The 22,082-nt window shown below is 36.6% G+C and overlaps 3 protein-coding genes across 4 annotated transcripts; 1 reads left to right on the top strand and 2 right to left on the bottom strand.

Annotated features, from left to right (window-relative positions):
* Positions 1 to 2,105: 2,105 nt before the first annotated feature.
* Positions 2,106 to 17,047, bottom strand: LOC120413778 (uncharacterized). Of its 2 annotated transcripts, XM_039574722.2 has the most exons (5): positions 16,559 to 17,047; positions 16,171 to 16,499; positions 15,853 to 16,113; positions 14,811 to 15,654; positions 2,106 to 3,386 (listed from the first exon to the last, which is right to left on the bottom strand). In XM_039574722.2, the coding sequence occupies exons 1-5, from the start codon at positions 16,746 to 16,748 to the stop codon at positions 3,331 to 3,333; spliced, it is 1,680 nt and encodes a 559-aa protein (XP_039430656.1). In that variant the 5' UTR covers positions 16,749 to 17,047; the 3' UTR covers positions 2,106 to 3,330. The 2 variants fall into 2 exon arrangements, with proteins under 2 accessions (XP_039430656.1, XP_039430655.1); XM_039574721.2 differs by having other exon boundaries at positions 14,811 to 16,113.
* A 2,980-nt stretch (positions 17,048 to 20,027) lies between these two features.
* Positions 20,028 to 21,642, bottom strand: LOC120413795 (guanine nucleotide-binding protein subunit beta-like protein). Its single transcript, XM_052709357.1, has one exon. It carries the CDS (start codon positions 21,231 to 21,233, stop codon positions 20,916 to 20,918), a length of 318 nt encoding a protein of 105 aa, XP_052565317.1. The 5' UTR covers positions 21,234 to 21,642; the 3' UTR covers positions 20,028 to 20,915.
* Positions 20,184 to 20,760, top strand: LOC128093396 (26S proteasome regulatory subunit 6A-B-like). The gene is made up of 3 exons (XM_052709975.1): positions 20,184 to 20,221; positions 20,359 to 20,536; positions 20,614 to 20,760. Exons 1-3 carry the CDS (start codon positions 20,184 to 20,186, stop codon positions 20,758 to 20,760), a joined length of 363 nt encoding a protein of 120 aa, XP_052565935.1.
* Positions 21,643 to 22,082: the final 440 nt, after the last annotated feature.

The following is a 22,082-nucleotide window of genomic DNA, read 5'->3' as shown; positions in this document are numbered from 1 at the left end:
AAGTTTGTGTCACTCCTTCTAAAATATATTTAAACAATCAATTAAAATACACTCTTTTATCTTTCCTTATATTTGTGAAATCACGATTGTTGAGGCACGAAAGATGCAATGAAAAGCATACAAATAATAATTGTGTGGGTATTTTTTTTTTGGTTTTCTTATTTTAAAAAGTTTAACCAATTGATTGCAGGCTTTTTTTGTACAAAACTGTTTATTTTTTTTTTGTTTTCTAATATTTTTTCAATTTTACAAATTGTTTTTTTTTCATTTTTTTCTCATTCAAATGAGCTTTAAATTTTGCCCGCCATTAAAAAACTTTGAGCACTACTGATTTAAAAATTAAAAAAAACTAAAATTTTAAAACAAAAAATAATTCAATGATATTAAAAAAATCCTAAAAATTTCAATAAACAAAAAAAAATAAAACAGGTAAAATAATTTTTTTAACAAATTTGATATTTTAATCTATGAATATTTTAAAACATTAAATTTTTTAAAAAGCAGATAAAACTTTAATTTAAAAAAAAAAACAATTAAAAGGTATTAGAAAGGGATTTTTACGATTTAGTGTCTTCGGTAAAGTTGTAAGCTGTAAAAACCATTTGTTTATTTTACTTTTGATTTCAGTTCAATTACCAAAGATTTTAGAGTTTTTTCAAAGGTAACCCTTATGAAAGGCGGATTAAAAAAACTAAAACAGAAAATTAAAATGTGTTTTTACTGTAGGGGAAAGTGGGGCAAGACGACCATATGGGGCAAGAGGAACAATCGCTCGTACGGCCGTAATTTTTAAAATTTTGATTATTTCCAGTATGAAGAATTGTTGCTAGCAATGCAATTAGTTGATTCTATTACCACATAACCGCCAAAACGACGTTAACGCCACGGGGCATAAGATTGAATGAAGTTTTTTTCAAAACCTTTGTTTCCTTATAATATTAGGAAAGTACAAAATAAGGCTTAGGGTTCGTTTTAAGGCTCATTTTATCGAAATGCTATTTTTCCTAGATCAGTAGTGTCCCTACCAATGACTTGCACCTATTATAAAGTATGATTTAACTTTTGGTTATTTTTGTTGAGAGCTTTTAAAAAATCTTGTTCAGGTGGGGCAAGTGTACCATATGGATTTTTAGTATGGAAAAAATACGAATTGCTGCAACAACATATTTTATTGGGAAACAAATACACAAAAGTACTTAAAAACTGATAAACAATTGTTAAAAAAAAATCCATACAATATATAGTGATATTATGAAAATTAACTATTTATCATCTAAGTAATAATTTTTTTCTTGCAAAAACGATAAATTTTTTAGTAAAATATTATTATTTAATCTAAAAATTAAACAAACGTTTCAAATACATTGTAATCTGATGTATCTAAGTGATAACAGTTCAATTGTTAGCAAATTAAGATGTTGTTTCATGCATGGTTCCTCTTGCCCCAACGGGTTGTTCGTCTTGCCCCACTAGTTGAGCAGAACGTACGGAAAATAAAAAAAAATCAATTTTTTACATTAAAAAACAGGATTTTAAAAAAATGTGTTCTAACAAAGGCTTAGCCAAGACCTGGAATAAGATGATTATTTAAAAATCCAACAGATTTTTCAACGTTTTTAATGATAACGAGCATTTCCTTAGCTTGTTACACTTGCCCCACTTTCCCCTACATTAAAAAAAACTCCAAATATTGTAAAAACAACCTAAACCAAAAATCATTTTTTGTTAAAAGGTACATTTTAAAGTCACTTTTTATTTGTAAAATTATCATACAATTTATTCTAGAGACCATCCATAAACCACGTGGACATTTTTTGAAATTCTCAACCCCCTCTCCCCACCCCTTTGCTTGTTTGACAATGCGCGGACAAAATTTGATTGAAAAAAAAATAACAAAGACAAAGTAAGGAACGTAAGGAATTACAATTTCTGAGGGCTTGATCAAAGGAGCCAAATGTTTCATATCATACTCGACGAATTGCCTTCCGAGTTGCGATGTTATGGGATGGTCTGTTCGATCGCATTGCAAACAAGCTGTTAAAATCTCGAATAAAACTAATCATGCTTAGGCTTTCTCAATACTTTCGTACAGCAAAAATCACGTCTTTGTTTGTAAATTATTTAATAAAATTGGAAAAATATGTCCCTAAAACAAACTAACATGAATTTTGGGTGTTTCACTACTACCAGTGAGAAGATCTGCACTTGCATTATGTTTCTTTTTGTTGTTGTTGTGAAGTTTAGGTTTCTTTAAAAGCTTACCAAATGTTTTAAACAGGTGGACTTATCTTTCTACACAGGTTCCGTTTTCGGTTTGCGTTCGCAGTTATGCAATTGTTCGGAAAATAAAACACCGAAAATACAGACTTTATGTATGGCAATGAGAAGAGGAACCAATAATTAAAAAAAAAAGAAGCTACCACGTTGAATCTCACTAACAGACTGCATTTGATAATGCATGCACAAAAGACGTGTTTAAACCAAATTAAACTTAGCTTGACATTATAATAATCACGTTTGAGCTTGTATCTTAACAAAATAAGGATCTAAAGGACGAACATCGTTTAGCGTAAGAGTCTTTCTGAGTAAACTATAGACTATAGCATAAGTTAAATAATTTTGAAAACTGCTAAATTTAGTGGAACGGTTACACGATTTATTTTTTTACTCAATTCGAATAATTTAACAAAAAACGCAAATAAACTAATAATATGATTGTGCGGCGTAAGTAACACAAACGCTAGTTTCGTTACACTTTCACAGTTAGGAAGAAAAATCAACCCGGTCTCTCTTAAATCTAACAAGTACGGAAGATACCGCTGCAAGAAGCGCTGGTGGTACGCACTCGATTCATAATTTTGTTATATCAGTATTGCGTTTACTAAATAAATCTCAATAAATGGGTCTATGTTCTCCATTTGATAATCGCCACTGGGAAATTGGTTAGCGTAAAATATACTAATATTCGAACAATCTCAACTGAGTAAGGTCGAGTTGTGTCACAATTTCCCGTGGGTTCATGTATTTTATACAACGAAATGCAACTTTTCTGCTTCTTCTACAATAAATTTTCGTGATACACAATTTTACGCAAATCTTGGCTTCATTTAACATCTACTACAACTGCACTAACTAGAAACAAACCTCGTACCATCATCAGCATAATTATCATCACTAATTGTGTGTGGTAGAAAATAGATTCTCTCTTTTTTTTTTTGTTGTGTTTGTGTTTTGTCATTGAGTACGGAACCTGAAAAAGGGGAATCTAATATCCGCAAAAACCATCATGCTGTGATTCTCCAGAAGTTGCGATGATGACGCACGTGTCATCTAGTTGCGCTCTGCATGGCCCTGCTTTAGCGCCGTAGGATCATCGTATTCACCAACTGGGGGAAACGTAAAAGGATGAATGGAAAAATATAGAAATATAAATTTTGGTTTGCAAAGGTTTAAAAATTGAATATTACGCCCTTTTGACATGTTAGTCTTAATTTAAAAAAATATTGTTTTCGAAAAGATCGAAAAATTTCACGAATGTTTCATATTTTAACATTGTAAATCAAACCATTAGTTGCTGAGATATCGACAATAGAAAATGGTGGGTTGTTTGGGTGAGATTTAGAAAACATCAATTTTCCTGTTTTTAAGGGTGCACAGCAACGAAGGAAGTTGTTGTCTTCTTATTCCAAAATTGTCAAACTTACGGACCCAATCCTGCATCAACGGGATTGTAAAATTAGTCAAACTTTGTTGTAAAAAACATCGTGGACAGTACTTTAGGGGATAAATAAAAAACTATTCCGATAATACCCGTAGTTTTGAAGATACCAAAATGTCTGCAACAAAAACCTGGGTGCAAAAGCTCTGATTGATGTGCACCGTTAAGCCTTTGCATGGCAATATCTCAGCAACTAAGGGTCGCATCAACAAAGTTCAAAGAAGGAAAATATAGAGAATTTTCTCAGCTTTTCAAAAATATTTTTTTCAATAGTGAGCAAACATGTGCACTAATTTAAAAAATTAAAAACTGCTTCTATTTTCAGAAAAGTTACCTAAAAATGGCTTTAACTTGAAAACGGTGCTCTTTATCAAAATTTCACTAAAATACTTTTGAATGCAAATTCGATTTTTTTTAAAATTAGTATTGATTAAAAAATTCATAACTCGGTCAAAGATTTTTGCACAATCTGGAAATTTCTGAAAAGTTGGCATTTGATTCGCATTCGCATTCGCATTCGCATTCGCATGGAGATGGTGATCTTAGCGGGTTGCAGACTGGATTTCGTCATGTATGTGTGATAATTGTCCAGCCCAGGTTGCTTAGAAATTGATTAGAGGGAATTAAAACCAATTCTACCAGAACAGGACAGGTAGCACCATGAGAGCCATCCATTGCCGGCCGCTCCCATCTCCACCATTCACCGGGAGAGGAATAAGGATTAGGAGCACGGGAAGTGTTGATGCTGAACTTACTTAGAAAAAGGTAGCGAAACCGCAGGCTCTTTTTCCCAACCTTATTGTGGAACTCGATCAAACTGACCATTTGATCAAATTTAATTGAATTTAAACAACAAGGATGCGTAAATGTCGCGTGGAGTTGGTAGTTGTGATGGGTAAAGGTCTGGGATTCGCCCTAAGCAAGCGATACGACCATTGGCATAAATGATGTTAACTGTTAGATTTTTATTCTCAAGGCAAGCAATCGGATGCTGCTGTTGAGACAATTCCCGTTTAGATTAAGTAAAGTTTATTATTTTAACAGGATTGAAAATTTATTCTCAAAGCAAGCAGTCGGATGCTGCTGCTGAGAAAGTGTTATTATTATTTCAGTGTATTTTATATTTTAATCCCGACGCGAACATTTGTTTGAGATCTAATCTTAGACAGCCGGCTGTGGAAAGAAAAGATCCATGCGCCTAAATTTCAATCATCATGTATTCCAGTACGATTCATTTTTACGTTTACGGAAGCGATGAAGTTATGAATACAAAACATAAAAATAAAATAAAATTTAATTCGTAATAAAGAAGGATGCGCAAACATTAAATTCAATAAACGTGACGCAAAAAAATCGAACAAACATGCTTGAACAAACGCACACCGAATCGAACCGACCAAACACGAGACTCAAAAAGAATATCACGAAACCGGCCTTGCTGTGAGCAAAATGAGCAAACAATGGAAACTGTGACGTGCGCACCGCTTCTGTATGACTAATGATATAATACTGTTTAAATTCAGTTAAAATAATTAAAAAAATAAACAAAAGGAACCGAACGCGACAAAAGTATAAACTAAAAATAGAAAAAAGTAAAATAAAGAACGCTCTCACCCGAGTCCAGCAACGATTACGGCAAGCAGCAGCTCATAGCAAGTTCACTCAGCTGACGACGAGGCCAGTGGAGCCACATCCCTGCGCCGGACAAGCGATGGGTTGGAGGCGCACACCCCGATCATATCCATCACACACGACGACCATATCCAGGCACGACGCAGAACTTTCTCTCTTACTGCTTTTTGGCCCATTCGATCAAAAATCTGTAGGTTTGCAGAAAGTCTGCATGTTCAAATTTGGCCCTTCTCGAAAACTACACCCCAACATCGAATGACGTTTGACCCAACACTCGCGACGCTGTAGCAGAATCCACCTCCTGTCATTGCTTCGGCAGTGGCGCGGTTTCGTCGCTGTCTTAAAACATATCAGAAAATGAAAAAAATTAAAAACAGCGTTTTTTTTTGCAGATCAAGTTTGTCACTAAGACAAAAAGTTAAATTAAACATCACCAAATTTTTTTCTACCGTGTTTAATTTTTTGTTCAGTGTAGTCTTTATCAATACCTACAACTTTGCCCAAGACACCAAACCGATCAAAAAATTCCTTCAAAAGATACAGATTTTTGAATTTTCATGCATCATTTTTGTACGGACATCTGCTAAATTTGTATGGAAAATTATGTGGACAAACTAATGATGCAAGATGGCTTCTTTGGGCATACCGAAGGCACTAAAAAAGTTTCAGTCGAATTAAAAAATACAAAGAAAAAATCGAATGACCGAGATCTCTTCGTTTATCTCGTGATTGCCAGCAAGAGCATTCTCTTTGTATTAAACCTTCTCTATTTTTCTAGTTCACGTTTACTCGCCGAAGATTCTTTTGTTTTCTCAGAAAACCGCACCGAGAGAACGCAAGAGAGAGATTGGAAATCGACCACGCATTACGTCTCGTTAAACTGCGCTGGCAAACTCTACTTTGTCGCGGCTACGCTCTGTTGAGGGGGGATGATTGTGAATGTGTGCATGAATGCTCGAAATATGATCGCTCACACACAGCGCCTATCACGATCGTCATTGCTTGACGACGGTCGGTGAACGGAAACACAAACGAACGAAAAATTAGCACCACACTGAAAATACGCCACCCTTTTTTTCCAAGTGCCCAAACACTTGAATGATTCAATAAAGCCGCATCTTAGATCTAATTTGCTTGTGTTTCCATTTCAATCCAATCCATTATTAAATTCAAGTGTTTTGGCGATTGATTTTTGGTATTTTTTGACTCCTTATTTTCATTCGGGTGGCTCACATTTTTCAAGTGTTTTGCTCATGAATTTGCCCCACTGTGTTGAACTATTCAAAGTGATGAGGAAAACACTTGAAATTGATCTTGTTTTGTTTTGAAATGCAGTTTCACGAAAGCTTCGTGAGACTTTGCTTTGTTTCCTCATTCGAAAGTTTTGGCGGTCCGGTGTGATCGTTCTTCGCAGACCGTGTGAGTTCGCTGCCGCCATGTTCCAGTCCAGTAAATTGCCTGCCCGGTTTGTGACCGCGAAGATGAGCATCGCCACAAGGCTGCGTCCTCGGGCACAGACTCCGTATGGCCAGCGGAAGGGCTTGGTCTCCCGGACAGAAGCCAACTTTTGTGATGAAGTTCCTTCCCGGACCCATTTGGTGAGTGGGGAGAGATTTTTATTGTATCATGGTGTCGATCCAAATCCCAAAATAAAATTCCCTGACTTTTCCCTGACCTCTCCAGACCACCATTTTTTTTTATTTTCTATTTTTTACGAACAATATGTTTGGAGCCTTTGGATTTCCCTTGGAAATTGTGGCAAATGGGCAGTATTCATGATTGCTGAGAGTCGCAGGACTCTCGCCTTTTGCTATTAGTAAGTATCCAGCAAAGCAAAGGGTATAGCATGCATTTGATACTGTCAACTCCCATTCGGCTGTGTTCTCGTCGCTGTCATGTTGTAAACTGGAGCCGAGGGAGGTCCTGTTGTGAATTCTAGTTGGAGGTGGTCCGAAGATCATTGAAGAAGGTAGAATTCGCCATCACCCAAGACACGAAGGCACGAAGGATAGACCATGTCTTGGAGGGTGAAAGGATGATAGGATTTAGTGATAATACCACAATTTAATATTTGTCTTTCTCTCTTATTTCAGACAAAATGTCTGGTGCGAATCCAAGGTGTTGCAGAAATCTTCCACTATACAAAATGGGGTCTTCCTTCTATCATTTCCTGTATTTTGAAAAAGGTGATGCGCCGAATGTGGACATATAGTTTATCACACTTACTCCATATGGTGTGAACGTGAAATGCTGTATGTTTGCAATTGGTGCATTGGCTATTTTCAAAACAAGCTAGATTTTTCCTATTATTATAATTATAATTTAGTAAAATCTATCTATCTATTTTTTGCTATTGCTATAACTTGTCCCTTACTTCACAAACTTTAATTACTCTATTCTTCAATCTTGGAATCGCAATACATTATTGTAGAAATGTAACTGCTGAAAAAAATTGGTAAGAAATTTGGGCATAACTGTTATTAATATGATTAAAGGTACGTTCAATCTATTTTAATATATGTATATGTTAACTATTCAAGTTTGTTTGTCTCGTCCCATATTTCACAACTTCAGTTGTTTTCTAGTAAACTTCTCGTTATATGTTGGTAGTTCTGTCTAGTTGCAATAAATAAGGTTTCTTTATTCTTTCTTTCTGTGTTAGTCTGTTATTCAATGTTCGATTTTATTTTACATTGTACTTATCCCATTTTTTCTCTTTTTTTTTCTCTTTTTCTTTTTCATGTACCTTGCGAGCATACGATGACCGAAAAAGTCATTGTATCAGCCAACAGTGTGTATTTCACAGTGAAAAGATAATCATGTCCAAAATTAAAGTATACAAAGCAACAAAACAGAACAAGTATTTTTATAAGTGCGTGAATAACAATCGTTGAAGCTCAATAAAATGTGAGAACAATATCGCGTCGTGGTTAAGTGATAACAAGGTGAAGAAAGTAGACGACGATTCCGCATGAAGGATATAGTGGAAATTCTGCGTTAATTGTACAATGGATGAAGGTTTGAGGTTGACACTATCAAAAGGAAATGGTAAGATGCAATAGTAATATTGCTAGGTTTGATAGTGTCAAAAGGTAAGATCAAGGAATAAGGATTATATGAACCTATATTGTCATAACTATTGTATTCACTGAAAATTCTATCCACTTTCTACCCCCAATGTGTCCTACACTGGGGGTGCCTGGGGTAACTTCGAGTTGACCTGGGCCGCCCGAGGAATTATGTCGTAGGTGGCTCATGTACCGGTTCATACACCTCTCCTCGCGGCAAGGTTTTCCGTAGGTCTACACTCGAACATGCAACATGGGACAGCATGAATCTTCAGCTGAAGCCGGACGAATGTATTCCGAAATTACAGAATTACAGAATTACAGAATATTGTTTGGAGCCTTTGGATTTCCCTTGGAAATTGGAAATTTATGATATTGAAAAACTCCAATGACTTTTTTATTTTATTTTTTTAACGATGGATTCAGCAAAAACTTAGATATTTGGGTGTTTTAGAATAGATTCCAAATTTAAGCTCGATCTGACCACGGGAACTCCTCCTTGTCCCTTGAATGTTGTTTGGGAAAAATATGTAAAATGTAGTTGTACAATCCCTATGAAATCTCGGATGTTTGACATTCTGGACCCGATGCCTGAATTCCTTTATTCAGGGTTGTTACGGAGAAACCGAAAAAAAAAAATCCGCGCCATCCCAAACCGAATCCGCGCAAAAACCGCGTCATTAAAAAATAATAATAATTTTGCGTCAAACATACAAAAGAGTTTCATAAGACATTCAATTTTGTAATCTCAGAACGCTGAATCTTGAAATGTTGAAAATGTATTTTTGCTAGGATTAGGTAAACTAGAGGGAAATCCCAAAACAAACATTTTGGCAAAAAAATCAAAAATTTCAACATTCAAAAATTAAGATGTAAAAACTGAAATAAATCTGAATAAAGAAAAATAAAAAAAAATAACAATTGTAATAAATCCTTGATCTTGATATTTTAAATTTAAGATACAGTTCTAACTCGATAATCTTACCAAAGCGTCACTTAGAAAAATCATAGCAAATTTTCCTAAATCTTCTTCTCAAAATTTCTCTTACCGAAAAAAAAACTCCAAAAATATTTAAAATTTTATCAGGTTTTCTGTAATCTAAGATGGTAACAAAAATGGCAGCATTCAAGAACCTAGGAATTTAAGAATTTCGAATTTGTAAGAGTTTAAGCATTTAAGAATTTAAGAATTTAAGAATTTAAGAATTTAAGAATTTAAGAATTTCAGAACTTCAGAATTTCATAATTTCAGAATTTAAGAATTTAAGAATTTAAGAATTTAAGAATTTAAGAATTTAAGAATTTAAGAATTTAAGAATTTAAGAATTTAAGAATTTAAGAATTTAAGAATTTAAGAATTTAAGAATTAAAGAATTAAAGAATTAAAGAATTAAAGAATTAAAGAATTTAAGAATTTAAGAATTCAAGAATTTTAGAATTTAAGAATTTAAGAATTTAAGAATTTAAGAATTTAAGAATTTAAGAATTTAAGAATTTAAGAATTTAAGAATTTAAGAATTTAAGAATTTAAGAATTTAAGAATTTAAGAATTTAAGAATTTAAGAATTTAAGAATTCAAGAATTTTAGAATTTAAGAATTTAAGAATTTAAGAATTTAAGAATTTAAGAATTTAAGAATTTAAGAATTTAAGAATTTCAGAACTTCAGAATTTCATAATTTCAGAATTTAAGAATTTAAGAATTTAAGAATTTAAGAATTTAAGAATTTAAGAATTTAAGAATTTAAGAATTTAAGAATTTAAGAATTTAAGAATTTAAGAATTTAAGAATTTAAGAATTTAAGAATTTAAGAATTTAAGAATTTAAGAATTTAAGAATTTAAGAATTTAAGAATTTAAGAATTTAAGAATTTAAGAATTTAAGAATTTAAGAATTTAAGAATTTAAGAATTTAAGAATTTAAGAATTTAAGAATTTAAGAATTTAAGAATTTAAGAATTTAAGAATTTAAGAATTTAAGAATTTAAGAATTTAAGAATTTAAGAATTTAAGAATTTAAGAATTTAAGAATTTAAGAATTTAAGAATTTAAGAATTTAAGAATTTAAGAATTTAAGAATTTAAGAATTTAAGAATTTAAGAATTTAAGAATTTAAGAATTTAAGAATTTAAGAATTTAAGAATTTAAGAATTTAAGAATTTAAGAATTTAAGAATTTAAGAATTTAAGAATTTAAGAATTTAAGAATTTAAGAATTTAAGAATTTAAGAATTTAAGAATTTAAGAATTTAAGAATTTAAGAATTTAAGAATTTAAGAATTTAAGAATTTAAGAATTTAAGAATTTAAGAATTTAAGAATTTAAGAATTTAAGAATTTAAGAATTTAAGAATTTAAGAATTTAAGAATTTAAGAATTTAAGAATTTAAGAATTTAAGAATTTAAGAATTTAAGAATTTAAGAATTTAAGAATTTAAGAATTTAAGAATTTAAGAATTTAAGAATTTAAGAATTTAAGAATTTAAGAATTTAAGAATTTAAGAATTTAAGAATTTAAGAATTTAAGAATTTAAGAATTTAAGAATTTAAGAATTTAAGAATTTAAGAATTTAAGAATTTAAGAATTTAAGAATTTAAGAATTTAAGAATTTAAGAATTTAAGAATTTAAGAATTTAAGAATTTAAGAATTTAAGAATTTAAGAATTTAAGAATTTAAGAATTTAAGAATTTAAGAATTTAAGAATTTAAGAATTTAAGAATTTAAGAATTTAAGAATTTAAGAATTTAAGAATTTAAGAATTTAAGAATTTAAGAATTTAAGAATTTAAGAATTTAAGAATTTAAGAATTTAAGAATTTAAGAATTTAAGAATTTAAGAATTTAAGAATTTAAGAATTTAAGAATTTAAGAATTTAAGAATTTAAGAATTTAAGAATTTAAGAATTTAAGAATTTAAGAATTTAAGAATTTAAGAATTTAAGAATTTAAGAATTTAAGAATTTAAGAATTTAAGAATTTAAGAATTTAAGAATTTAAGAATTTAAGAATTTAAGAATTTAAGAATTTAAGAATTTAAGAATTTAAGAATTTAAGAATTTAAGAATTTAAGAATTTAAGAATTTAAGAAAATAAACTTTTTGTTCTCTTGATTTTTTTTTATTTTTGAAAATAGATATTTTTGATTTTGTTTTCAGATCTTTTAATATTTTTTTAATATGAATTTATTATTTTTTTGGGTTTTCCAAATTTTATTTTTCCAAATTTTATTTACTAATTTCTGATGAATTCAATTAGGAATGTTGGAGCTGTAATTTTTTGATGCTCTGATTTTTTTTTCTTCAAGAATGTTTAAATTAACGGTGCACATCAACCAGAGCTTTTGCACCAAGATTTATGTTACAGACATTTTAGTATCTTCAAAACTACGGGAACTATCGATATAATTATTGATTCTTCCCCTAAAGTACATTCAACCAAATAATTTACAACAAAGTTTGACTATTTTTAAAATCAGATTTTTGCAGGATTGGGTCCGTAAGTTCGACATGTTTGGTATAAGAAGACAACAACTTCCTTGGTTGCTGTGCACCCTTAAAAAAAAATATTTCTACTGGTTGAATCCCATCTAAAATTCAAAGGCGGAGACCAGCTTCTGTTACGTCTAATCAAGCTCATATTTGGGATATAAGCACAGTACACCCACTAGAACATGCCCCAATAATATTTTTTGTTACATCCTAATGTCTGTATCTTCAGGAAAAGTTTAAAATATGATTAAGATTCACAAGATTAAAATTGAATGTATCCAGTATAAAAGAACACTTAATAATGGTAAAAAACATTACTCAAAACTTAAAAGAATTTAAATATTCAGAGTCAGTATGTTTAAAAATGAGTTGAGTGTAGTAATACATTTATTTAGGTAATCCTCAACAGCACATTTAAAAAAAAATATCTATTCATAATCTTCATCTTTCGACGTTTCTTATTGAGAAAATACAAACAAAAATTTTCGGAAGAAAATTCAATTAGTAAGAAACCGAAGTTTTTGCACTCAACGAAAAAAAAAAACAAACTATCCTGATTCTTGATAATATTTTTCTTTATATGTTGAAAGTAATTTTATCTCTCTCAATATTTTTTTTAAATCAAAATTGCTACCACGAAATCCGCGCCAATTTCGCGCCGTCCGTAACAACCCTGTTTATTCCATAAATTTTTGTTTTATTTCTTCAATTCTTGAATTTAATTCTTTAATTTTTAATTCCATTTCACCATCACTATTTTGCTTACATTTTAGATTACACAAAATAAGATTACTTTGGATCCTTTTTAAATCATAGTTCAGTTTAATTTTAAGAAAAATAAAAATTTAGTTAACGAATACTAAAGTGAAATTTTAGAAAATTTTCTAACCTTACGTTTTTTTTAGATTTTAGAATAAGAATTTAAAAAATTAAAAAATCAACAATTCCAAAATATCAAAATTTTCAAAATTTAGAACCTTTGTGCTTTAGAATTTCAGGTTTTTATTTATTTCAATTGTTCGAATTTTTCAACATTAGAATTTTTGAATCATTTAATTTTTCTGACAAAATGTATGATTTTCTCTATGGTCCCTATATGCTGAGCAAACGACCAATTATAGAACAAATCTCTGAGGATGGTGGGGCAACAGCCTCATATTGTCCCACCCTGTGTGCGCTAGTAATTCGTTGCTGTTCCTTTTCTTCGTGACTCTTTTCTGAAGCATTTTTTATATGGAGTTTTGCGTTCCTTCCGGACTGACCAATATAATAAAATTAAATATTATCAATGTTGCAAAATTTGGCCTGAAAGACTTTCAAATACATCATCAATGGCGAATTTTCAAAAAGAAATGAAATTTTGTAGTAATGTTTTTAAGATCATCGAAATTCCCTGACCCAGCTTAAAATTCCCTGACTTTCCCTGACTTTTCCAGGTCAAATAAAATTCCCTGACAGTTCCAGGTTTTCCCTGACTTTTCCAGAAATCGACACCATGTGTATACATGCTTCTGCTCGCTGACTGGGCTGATCAAAACATGACGAGGGGAACATGGAAGGTAAATTTTTTTAAACAAAAATAATAATAAAAAAAACTCAAACAAATTTCTAGAGCGTACCCTTTTAAAATCCATGAAAACTTCATTCACTTCTAGAGTTTTTTTTTGAAAAGGTCCTAGAAACATATGAAACACAATAGCTTATAGGACCTTTTTTTTAATTTGTTGATATTAATTTTTGCATCCACCGACCCCTCGGTAATTTTTCTTTGTTATTGATTTTTGACGTTTGTCAAAGTACTGTATTAGGTTTTACGCCGACTCGATTTTTAGGTTAGAAATTTAACAGTTCGGCTGCACTGTTTACATTTTTTGCACGTGTGTCTAAGTAAAAATGTGTGTGCGTGTGCGCTCGTGACGTCACGCTGTAAAACCTAATAGTCTTTTGCAAGCAGAACATAACCAAACTTTTTGGCACCATCAGCAATTAGGTTTTACGCCGACTCGATTTTTAGGTTAGAAATTTGACAGTTCGGCTGCACTGTTTACATTTTTTGCACGTGTGTCTAAGTAAAAATGTGTGTGCGTGTGCGCTCGTGACGTCACGGTGTAAAACCTGATTAGGTTTTACACCGTGACGTCATTTGACAGTTCGTGTGCACTGTTTACATGGTCTTCGTCGATTGTCAACGAATTTCCCCGAACAAAATCGACGACCGCATCGAACTGTGCTAAGTCCATGTAAACAGTGCACTCCTTTCTAACCTCCAAATCGAGTCGGCGTAAAACCTAATAGTCAAATCAATACAAATTGCTGCCGGATTTTTTTCCGGTACTCTCCCGGAAAAGATCCGGCAGCAATTTTGTATGGTTTGACGGTTGCGGAGTGTACCAAAAAAAGGTAAACAAATCACTTCGGGCATCAGCCAATATGAAAAGGTATTATCGCTTTCCGTGACAACTATTTTTTGAAAGTAATATTTACTATTTTTGAAAGGAATGGTGGTGTAGCGGTCCATTTAACCAAAGTCAACCACACCACTACTCCTGTTAAGAAAAATAAAATGTAAATGATATTTTCGGATTACACGGTGAATAATCTATTATGTACCTCGATGTGTGAACAAACGAATGCACAATGGCAAAATTAGGTTAACATAGTGAAGAAGAACGAAGTGCTCAGTCACCATGCATTCGCTAAAAATTTCGAATGGTCATAAGACATAAGGTAGGGTTTCATAGTTTCATCAAAAAGGCCTTACGATTAGCAACCAAACAACGGGTCGCCATTCAGCTTATGGGCACTTCACATAGACGCCCTTGTTTACCGTCACAATGATTGGTTATTTTGGCAGTAAATAATTCCTTCAAGACCAAAAAACAAATAAAACAAAACAGTCTACTCACCATCACCTTCCTCCTCCGCTTCCTGCTGCCCGTCCAGATGCAAATCTTCCTCCATTTCGTTCGGGTAGTTGTCCCCCTCCTTGCCGTGATCCCGCGCAATCTCATTGATCAACTTCTCCCCAAAGCCTCCTCCCTTCGCGCCTCCACCATGATGATGCACCTCGTTATAGTCCAATCCACCGTGCTGCTGCTGCTGGCCTTGCCCTTGATTCGCAAACTGCTTCTGCTCGTACAGATTGGTGTCCTCTTCGGCGGCGTTCAGATTGTCGCCGCCGTTGTCCTTCACGTTCGGCTGCTGTAGCTGATCGTTGTGGGCTGCAGCCGCGCCGCCGCCGCCTCCGAGGTTGAAGTCGTCCACCTCTTGGGCGCCGTTCTCCAGCTCAACGTTGGCGTTCATAAAGTTGAGATCTTTGTCGTTGCGCGATCGCTTGTCGGCGCCGTTCGCGTTGGGGTGCGAGGCCGCGTTCTGGTACCGATTGTTGATGGCGTTTTCGCTGTTGTTCTCGTCGACCTTCATGAGGTCTTCCATGTTTTCTGGGAAAGGGACGACGCCTTCCGGGAGCAAGCGGTGCTTGCTGACGGGTTTCTTCACTAGGCCGTTGCTGGCGGTGGTCGTGCTGGTCGTGGACGAGGACGATTTGCTGCCCTCCGGGGAGACTACGGTCGGTGCGGCCAGGATGGGCACTTGGAGATTACTGTTCCTTTCGGAAGTTTTCTTGTTTAACGCCGACGAAATGGACGTGGAGGTTTTCAACAGCTGCGGTTGCTGCAGAACGTTCTGGTTGTTGGGTTGTTGCTTCTTGCTTTCGTCCTCGAACACCAGCGGCAGTGGCTTGGGAATGATCTGAAAATTTTCCACAGAATTAATAACGCCCCCATCGGCTGCGGAAGCTGGCCTTGGCCTGACGGCGTTAGTTTCGAACGGCTTAGCGATCACACCGCGCGTTTCCTCGCTGGCCTTCCCCGGAGGAGCACCGACACCGTTAGTAGAAGTTGTTCGATTGCGCAAAACTACGGGAATTTTATACAAATCTTCACTCACGGAAATCTGCTCGGCAAAGTTCCGCAGCGGGCCCGAGTTCGGGATGCCCGGCGGAAGCTGCTCAAACACTTCCGCCGCCTTGTAGTGGTGCGGCATCTGCCCCGGAGGAATTTTGCACAGCTCGATGTACTGCGAATTTTCCTTTTCCATTTTTTCGTTCAGCTGCTTCAGCGATTCGATGGTTTTCTCCTTGAACGCGAGCTTCTGCCGATAGGTACTCTCCAGGTTGACCTTTTCCTGTTTTGCCTGAGCGAGTTGGGCCTGAAAAAATCATACAGAATAATTGCAACTCCCTAGAAAACCCCTAGAACTTCCCACCTTCATCTGCTCGACATCGCTGGCCGACTCCTTCCGGTGCAGGGCCACCTTTCCCTGCAGTTCGGTCACCTTGCGCTGCAACGAGTTGATCTCCTCCAGCTGCTTCCGCTTGCTCTTGGAACATTCATCCGTCAAATCGTCCAGCTGGCTCTTCATCAGGGTGTAATGCTGCTGCAGCGCCGCGTACCGGATGTTTGCCTCCTGGTCCGCCTTGGTGTGCTGCTCCTTTTCGTCGTGCACCTTGTGCTGCAGCTCGACCCGGCTCTGCTCGTGGACCAGCCGTTCCGACTGCAGCGAGTTCTCCAGCCGGAGCTTCTGGTCGACGACAACTGTAAAGAGACAAATCTATTAAACGCAAGCCCTTCAACCAGACCCTCTTTCATCGTACCCTGCATCTTGGCCGAGATGGCCTCCTGCTGTTGCTCGCACCGTATCGAAAGGTTCCTCAGCTGGTCCAGCTGCTGCTGGGAGCTGTGGAAGATGGCCACGAAGCCCACCATCAGGATGAGGATGCCGAGACCCACGAAGAATCGGCTTCGGCTAGCCCGGGCGACCAGCCGGGGTGCGCTCATTTTCATCTAGGCTACCCGACCGGAATCACGGTTCCCGGCCCCGCGCGTAGGAAAAGTGGGACACACACGACCACTCGCGAGTTTTTGCCGATTCGCGGATACGGAACTTTCACACCACGAAATTGCAATTTGCGTTGCTTTCCACCGGAGGTCGTCTACTGTTGCATTGGGGCAACACGCGCGGTGCCAATTAGAGTCGCTTAATTACGACAACGGGGGGAATCGACGGTAGAAATTTACGATTTTTATTGTGATTTTTGTTGCACGAAACGACACTGCACGGCCAGCGGGACGGGGACGAATGCAAAAGACGAACGTCAACAAAAACTTATGTGGGCCGTTCGGCGATGACGTACTGAACTTGTTTGACAAAATACGCGACGAGGGGTTTAAATTTATGTCAAGCAGAACAATGTGAATCGGCCAATGTGGATTTGTGAAGCAGTATGATCTGCAATCTACTCAGAAATGAGTAAAGGGGACATCTGTCAGATTTGAGTGAATTTCACTTAGAATTTCACGAAAACTTAGGGATATCCACCCAGATCTGAGTGAAATTTACTTAAATTTGACAGATGTCCCCTTTACTCATTTCTGAGTAGGTTCTGTTTTGACGAAAACTGAAGGAGCTTTTACACTACGGCAAACAAACAAACAAACTCGCTGGCACCTTTTGACAGTTTGTCAGTTTGGCACCTTTTGAGAGTTTGTCAGTTTGCTTTGTATAGCGGTATACGCACTTTGGAAGGAACCGGTCAAGAAAAAAATCAAATGGGCAGCAGCGGCAGCGCAAGCAAGCCAGAGAGGGTAAAGAAAAGCCCCAAGAAATCGCTCCCTCTCCTTAGTTCTGCTGTTCGTAAAGCTGTTTCTTGACCCCTTTCCTTCCGATCTGCATACTAGCCTTATGCGAGTTTGCCGCAAACAAGTTTGCGAGTTTGGCAAACTGTCAAACACGAAAAAGTGCGAGTTTGTTTGTGGTAGTGTAATACATAGCTCTTTGAGTGGTTTTGAACGTGCGTGTAAATACACTGATTTGAGCAAGTTGGACGATGTGTTTACAAATCGTCGTTGTCGTGTTATCTTGTCGCACGTGCATTTTGCTTGATAAGCTAAGAACGCCATTTCGTGCAGCCTTTTGACCTTCACAAATCCCCAAAACTAGAATTCAATCCTGAGATATTCAATAAAAAACGGAAAAACTCCGTGCATTGTTGTCGCTCTTCATATGAAAGAAGTTTCAATCGGTTTCAATCTTGTCGTGGTATCTTGACACACCCTAAAAATTTGCTGTAAGTGCGATAACTGAACAAAGGGACTTCATGTCAGAACGTGTTTGACAAACGTACATGCCCGACTACTGTAAACATCGAGATTTGTCATATCTGTCCATATTTTGAACTGTCAGTTGGGGGACAAATATAACAACGACGAACTCCACATTGGCACATTAATTGGGTCCTAAAATGAAGCTTAGATTGCTGATATTATTGTTTACAGCGATAAAGCTTTTTTTTTCTGAGTACAATTACCCTTTGTACGACCACAAAGAGTTTAAAATGGATTTTTAAATCAATTTTGAAAAATTAACCTCGCGGTCCTTCTTGACAGAAAAGCTCCTACTTGACAGCTTGTTCCAAGGGGACCATAGTTGATCCATCGAAAAAATGTTGTCTTGTCATTATTTTTTTTGCATTAAAATTAAAAAAAGTGATTAGAAATGGGTTTTGATCGTGTTTTTTACCGTTGTACATAAAAATTGACATAGGGCTTTAGTACCCAATTGCAACGCAAAAATTAAAAAATGCTATAGCATATAAATAATATAAATATAATAATAATAAAAATAATATAAAATAATAAAAATAATATAAATCTAATCTAATCTAATCAGACCAGACAGACAGACTCAATTGGCCAAACACCTACAAAACACCGTTCAACTTGAACACGTTCGCCCTTTGTGATGAAACTGGAGGAAAACAAAACAACAAAACGATTGACAGCTCTGCAGAGTGATACACGCTTAGATGGATTCAGTTAACTTTGCTTGGAAAAAATCGTGGGTTCAGATCGGATCTGGAGCCGACGGAGCCGATCACGCAGTTTCAGCAGTTTCAGAAGTGAGAAACCCGCCAGAACCTAAGTGGCACCCCCCTAGAATCAGACCCTAGAGCAGCCAATCTTTCGAAGGGATCCTGGAGAGTGCCTTAGGTTAGATGACGCCTAGCACTCTTCTTGTCTTTACTAAGCAATCGAATCCAGAAGGAAAGAGATCACCAGTTGTGTTGGTCCGAGCCGGGTTTTGAACCCCGGTCTACCGCTTATGATTTCTTACATTTTCATTTCGATTTTTTTTTAATTTTCAAATGTTTAAATTTTTTCAAATATGTCGGAAGTTTAAAATTTCTCAATTTTTAAACTTGAGTGTAAAAACTTTGGAAGTTTTGGATTCATAATATTTTTAATTTTAAAATAAATACTTGTTTTTTTTTAAAGTAATTCAATGTTTAGGTTTTAATTTTTCATTTTTAATTTTTTTTATTTTTACTTTACTTTACTTTTATTGGCGCTACACCATTAACATGGCCTGCTGCACGATTCTGCGCCAACAAGCTCGGTCCATGGCTGCATGTTTCCAATTTCGTGGTGCACCCACACTTTCTAGATCGCTCTCCACTTTTCATTTGTATAGTTTTGATTTTGTAGTTTTTTTTTTATTTAGGAATCTTTGAACTTTTTTTTTAATTTTTTTCCGACAAGAATCACAAGCGCAAGGATCCAGTCAAGGGAAACTTGAAATTGACCGCAGCGGCAGTGAAAGCGAAAAGGTTCGAATCCCGCGGTGGGTGCTCTAAGTGCATTCTAAGTGCAAATATGGGTATCCGTCGCCATCGCTCCGTGCCGTACCTACTCAAACACTTAGGAGCCCAGAGCGGCGAAGTCCTTGTAGTTAAAAAGGAAGACACTAGTGGTTGGTACTAGCAATTAGTGGCCGACAGCTATAAAGTCAACTTCGTTTTCGGCAGTGAAAGCAAGCCAGAACGGGTAAATACACGAGGTGGTCACTCCAAATATATTGCATTTATTTCATAAGTTGATCCGTATGTGCATCCATATTCACGTGCATACACCATTCCTCTATGAATTTTATTTCAGTGTTTTTCACATGACAGGAAAACGCGCGCACTGCTGATTGTTTACAAACAAAAAAAATCAATCTGTCTCTACACGGAGGATCGGCATTACACGAAATCGAGTTCGATTATGTATGTATTATATTACATTTCCCGGCCGGGAGATTCGCTGGCGTTCTGTTATCATCTGGCAATTTCCAGAGGCAGCAGCTTCGTCGTCAAGTTCGTCGTAGTAAATCCGATTTTTCCATTGTTTTGTGTTGAATTTAGTGCGTGTTCCGGACTCAGTAAGGCACCAGCAAGCGAGATGGCGGCAACCCTGGAGGACAAGTCGATCGAGCTGCTGTACGTGGACCCGCAGGAGACGGAGGACGACGGGGTGGTGGTGGTGCTGGATTCATAGCGGAATGGCAAACGCACCGTCATTAAGACATCGACACGGCTGACGTACTTTTTTCCCGTAATTGGATTGGTTGATCCAGAGAAGCTCAAGCCGGGCGATTTGGTGGGCGTGAACTGGACTCGTACCTCATCCTGGAGACACTTCCGGCCGAGTACGACGCGCGCGTCAAGTCGATGGAGGTGGGCGAACGGCCCACCGAGCAGTACTCGGACATTGGCAGGCTGGACCGTCGTGCTGTCGATGCCGCGCAAGGACAAGTTCAAGAACCTGGGAATTCATCCGCCGAAGGGAGTGCTGCACGCTGTTGACTCGTACGTGTGTGACGTAAACAAAGTCGACCTTCCTGAAGCTGGCCGGGCCACAGCTGGTGCAGATGTCCACCGGAGACGGTGCCAAGCTCGTCCGGGACGCGTTCGAACTGGCCAAGGAAAAGGCGCCGGCGATTACTTCCTGCACGCGTCTACGCTGCAGACGCATCTAGCTGTTGCATATGCATGTTTTAAACTTATTTGACCTTATTTGGTCTCCTCACTCCTTATCTTGGATTTCGACGAGAGACGAACATTGAAGTCGCCTTGGATTTTATTAGTTTTTGTGGTTTAAGCTTTATTTTTTGTATTGTTAAATATGAACAACCTACAAATAAATATGACAACCTTGCCTCCTTAGCTTTTTTTCCGGAGCTGCGGTCGACCCGACAGCGGCCAACCCCCACAGCCGGAAGGTCTTGTCCCAGGAATCGGACATGGCGTTGTTGCCGTCTAAAGTCAGACGCTTCTGCGGGATGTCGTAGTTGGCGTCGTCCCGGGTTAGCTTCCACAAGATCTGGGTCATGTCGTTCGAAAAGGACAGGACAATGTCCGTGTACTTGGAGTCGTTCGCGATCTGAGTGAGACAGCAGGAATGGCCAACCAACTGGCCGCAAGGCTGCATCTCGGTCAAGATCTCGGTCATTCTTGATTAAATACTTCACTTGAGCAAGTGTCAAAGTTAAAAGTTTGCGGCGGAATGCGTGGCTTTCTATTCCATTTTTCGAAGGAAAAAAAATGTATAGCCTTTAGTCTTGCTTGGGGGGTTCGTTTGCACACAGCACCGAATTTCTCAGCTCCCGGCTCCAGTCCTTGCTAAATTTCGGATTACTTTTTGCCCCATCCGGATCTTTTTCAAAAACGCAGACCGAAACAAATTAAGTGACAGTTCATGCCAATGACGTTTAGAAACGTCACAGCCCACACTGATCAAAAATTTCTTTTAAATTCTCACCCCGCTTCTCGTGCATCACGTGCATCCATATTTACCACGTATTTACCATTATTTACTGGAGTTGCTCTAAATGCCATACGGATCAAGCATGTGCCCAACCCCGTGGGTAAATAAAAGCCCCAAGAAAGCGTTCCCTCTCCTTGGTTCTGCTGCTTTGTAATAAGCCATTTCTTGACCGGTTTTCGTGGGATGTGCGTATTGGCCCTGAGGAGGGACACGAAAAGAAAGCGCAACTTGTCTTACCTGCTCTCCTTTCCAACAGCGCTCACGCTGAATTCCAGAACATGAAACAAATTAGTAAAAAAAAAAAATGATTATGTAAACAAAAGAACTCATGTCAAAAGTTGAGATGGTTGAATCAAACTCGATTTTGCGAACCCTAAAAAACTGCGATCGGCTGCTGAGCGTGTGAATAAAATACGTAGAAAGGAGTTATTTGAAATGAGCGTGTGCATTCATTCATTACACAAAAAATCATTTGGCGTTCATTTCGAAAACATCCCGAAAGTGATCTAAAGCAAGATTGACAGTTCTCCCCGC

Source organism: Culex pipiens, chromosome 3 (assembly GCF_016801865.2).
Source record: "Culex pipiens pallens isolate TS chromosome 3, TS_CPP_V2, whole genome shotgun sequence".
NCBI lineage: Eukaryota > Metazoa > Arthropoda > Insecta > Diptera > Culicidae > Culex > Culex pipiens.
Note: the sequence above shows the minus strand (reverse complement) of the source record. Positions and strands in the feature narration are given on the sequence as shown.

Bases quoted from the DNA above. Each gene is read 5' to 3' on its own strand.
- LOC120413778 (XM_039574721.2), bottom strand. From the start codon at position 16,748: ATGAAAATGAGCGCACCCCGGCTGGTCGCCCGGGCTAGCCGAAGCCGA. The intron at 16,500-16,558 runs GTACGATGAAAG...GTCTCTTTACAG, and splicing joins CATCTCGGCCAAGATGCAGG to TTGTCGTCGACCAGAAGCTC. The intron at 16,114-16,170 runs GTGGGAAGTTCT...TGATTTTTTCAG, and splicing joins GCGATGTCGAGCAGATGAAG to GCCCAACTCGCTCAGGCAAA.
- LOC128093396 (XM_052709975.1), top strand. From the start codon at position 20,184: ATGGCGGCAACCCTGGAGGACAAGTCGATCGAGCTGCT. The intron at 20,222-20,358 runs GTACGTGGACCC...TGGTTGATCCAG, and splicing joins GACAAGTCGATCGAGCTGCT to AGAAGCTCAAGCCGGGCGAT. The intron at 20,537-20,613 runs GTTCAAGAACCT...ACGTAAACAAAG, and splicing joins TCGATGCCGCGCAAGGACAA to TCGACCTTCCTGAAGCTGGC.
- LOC120413795 (XM_052709357.1), bottom strand. From the start codon at position 21,233: ATGACCGAGATCTTGACCGAGATGCAGCCTTGCGGCCAGTTGGTTGGC.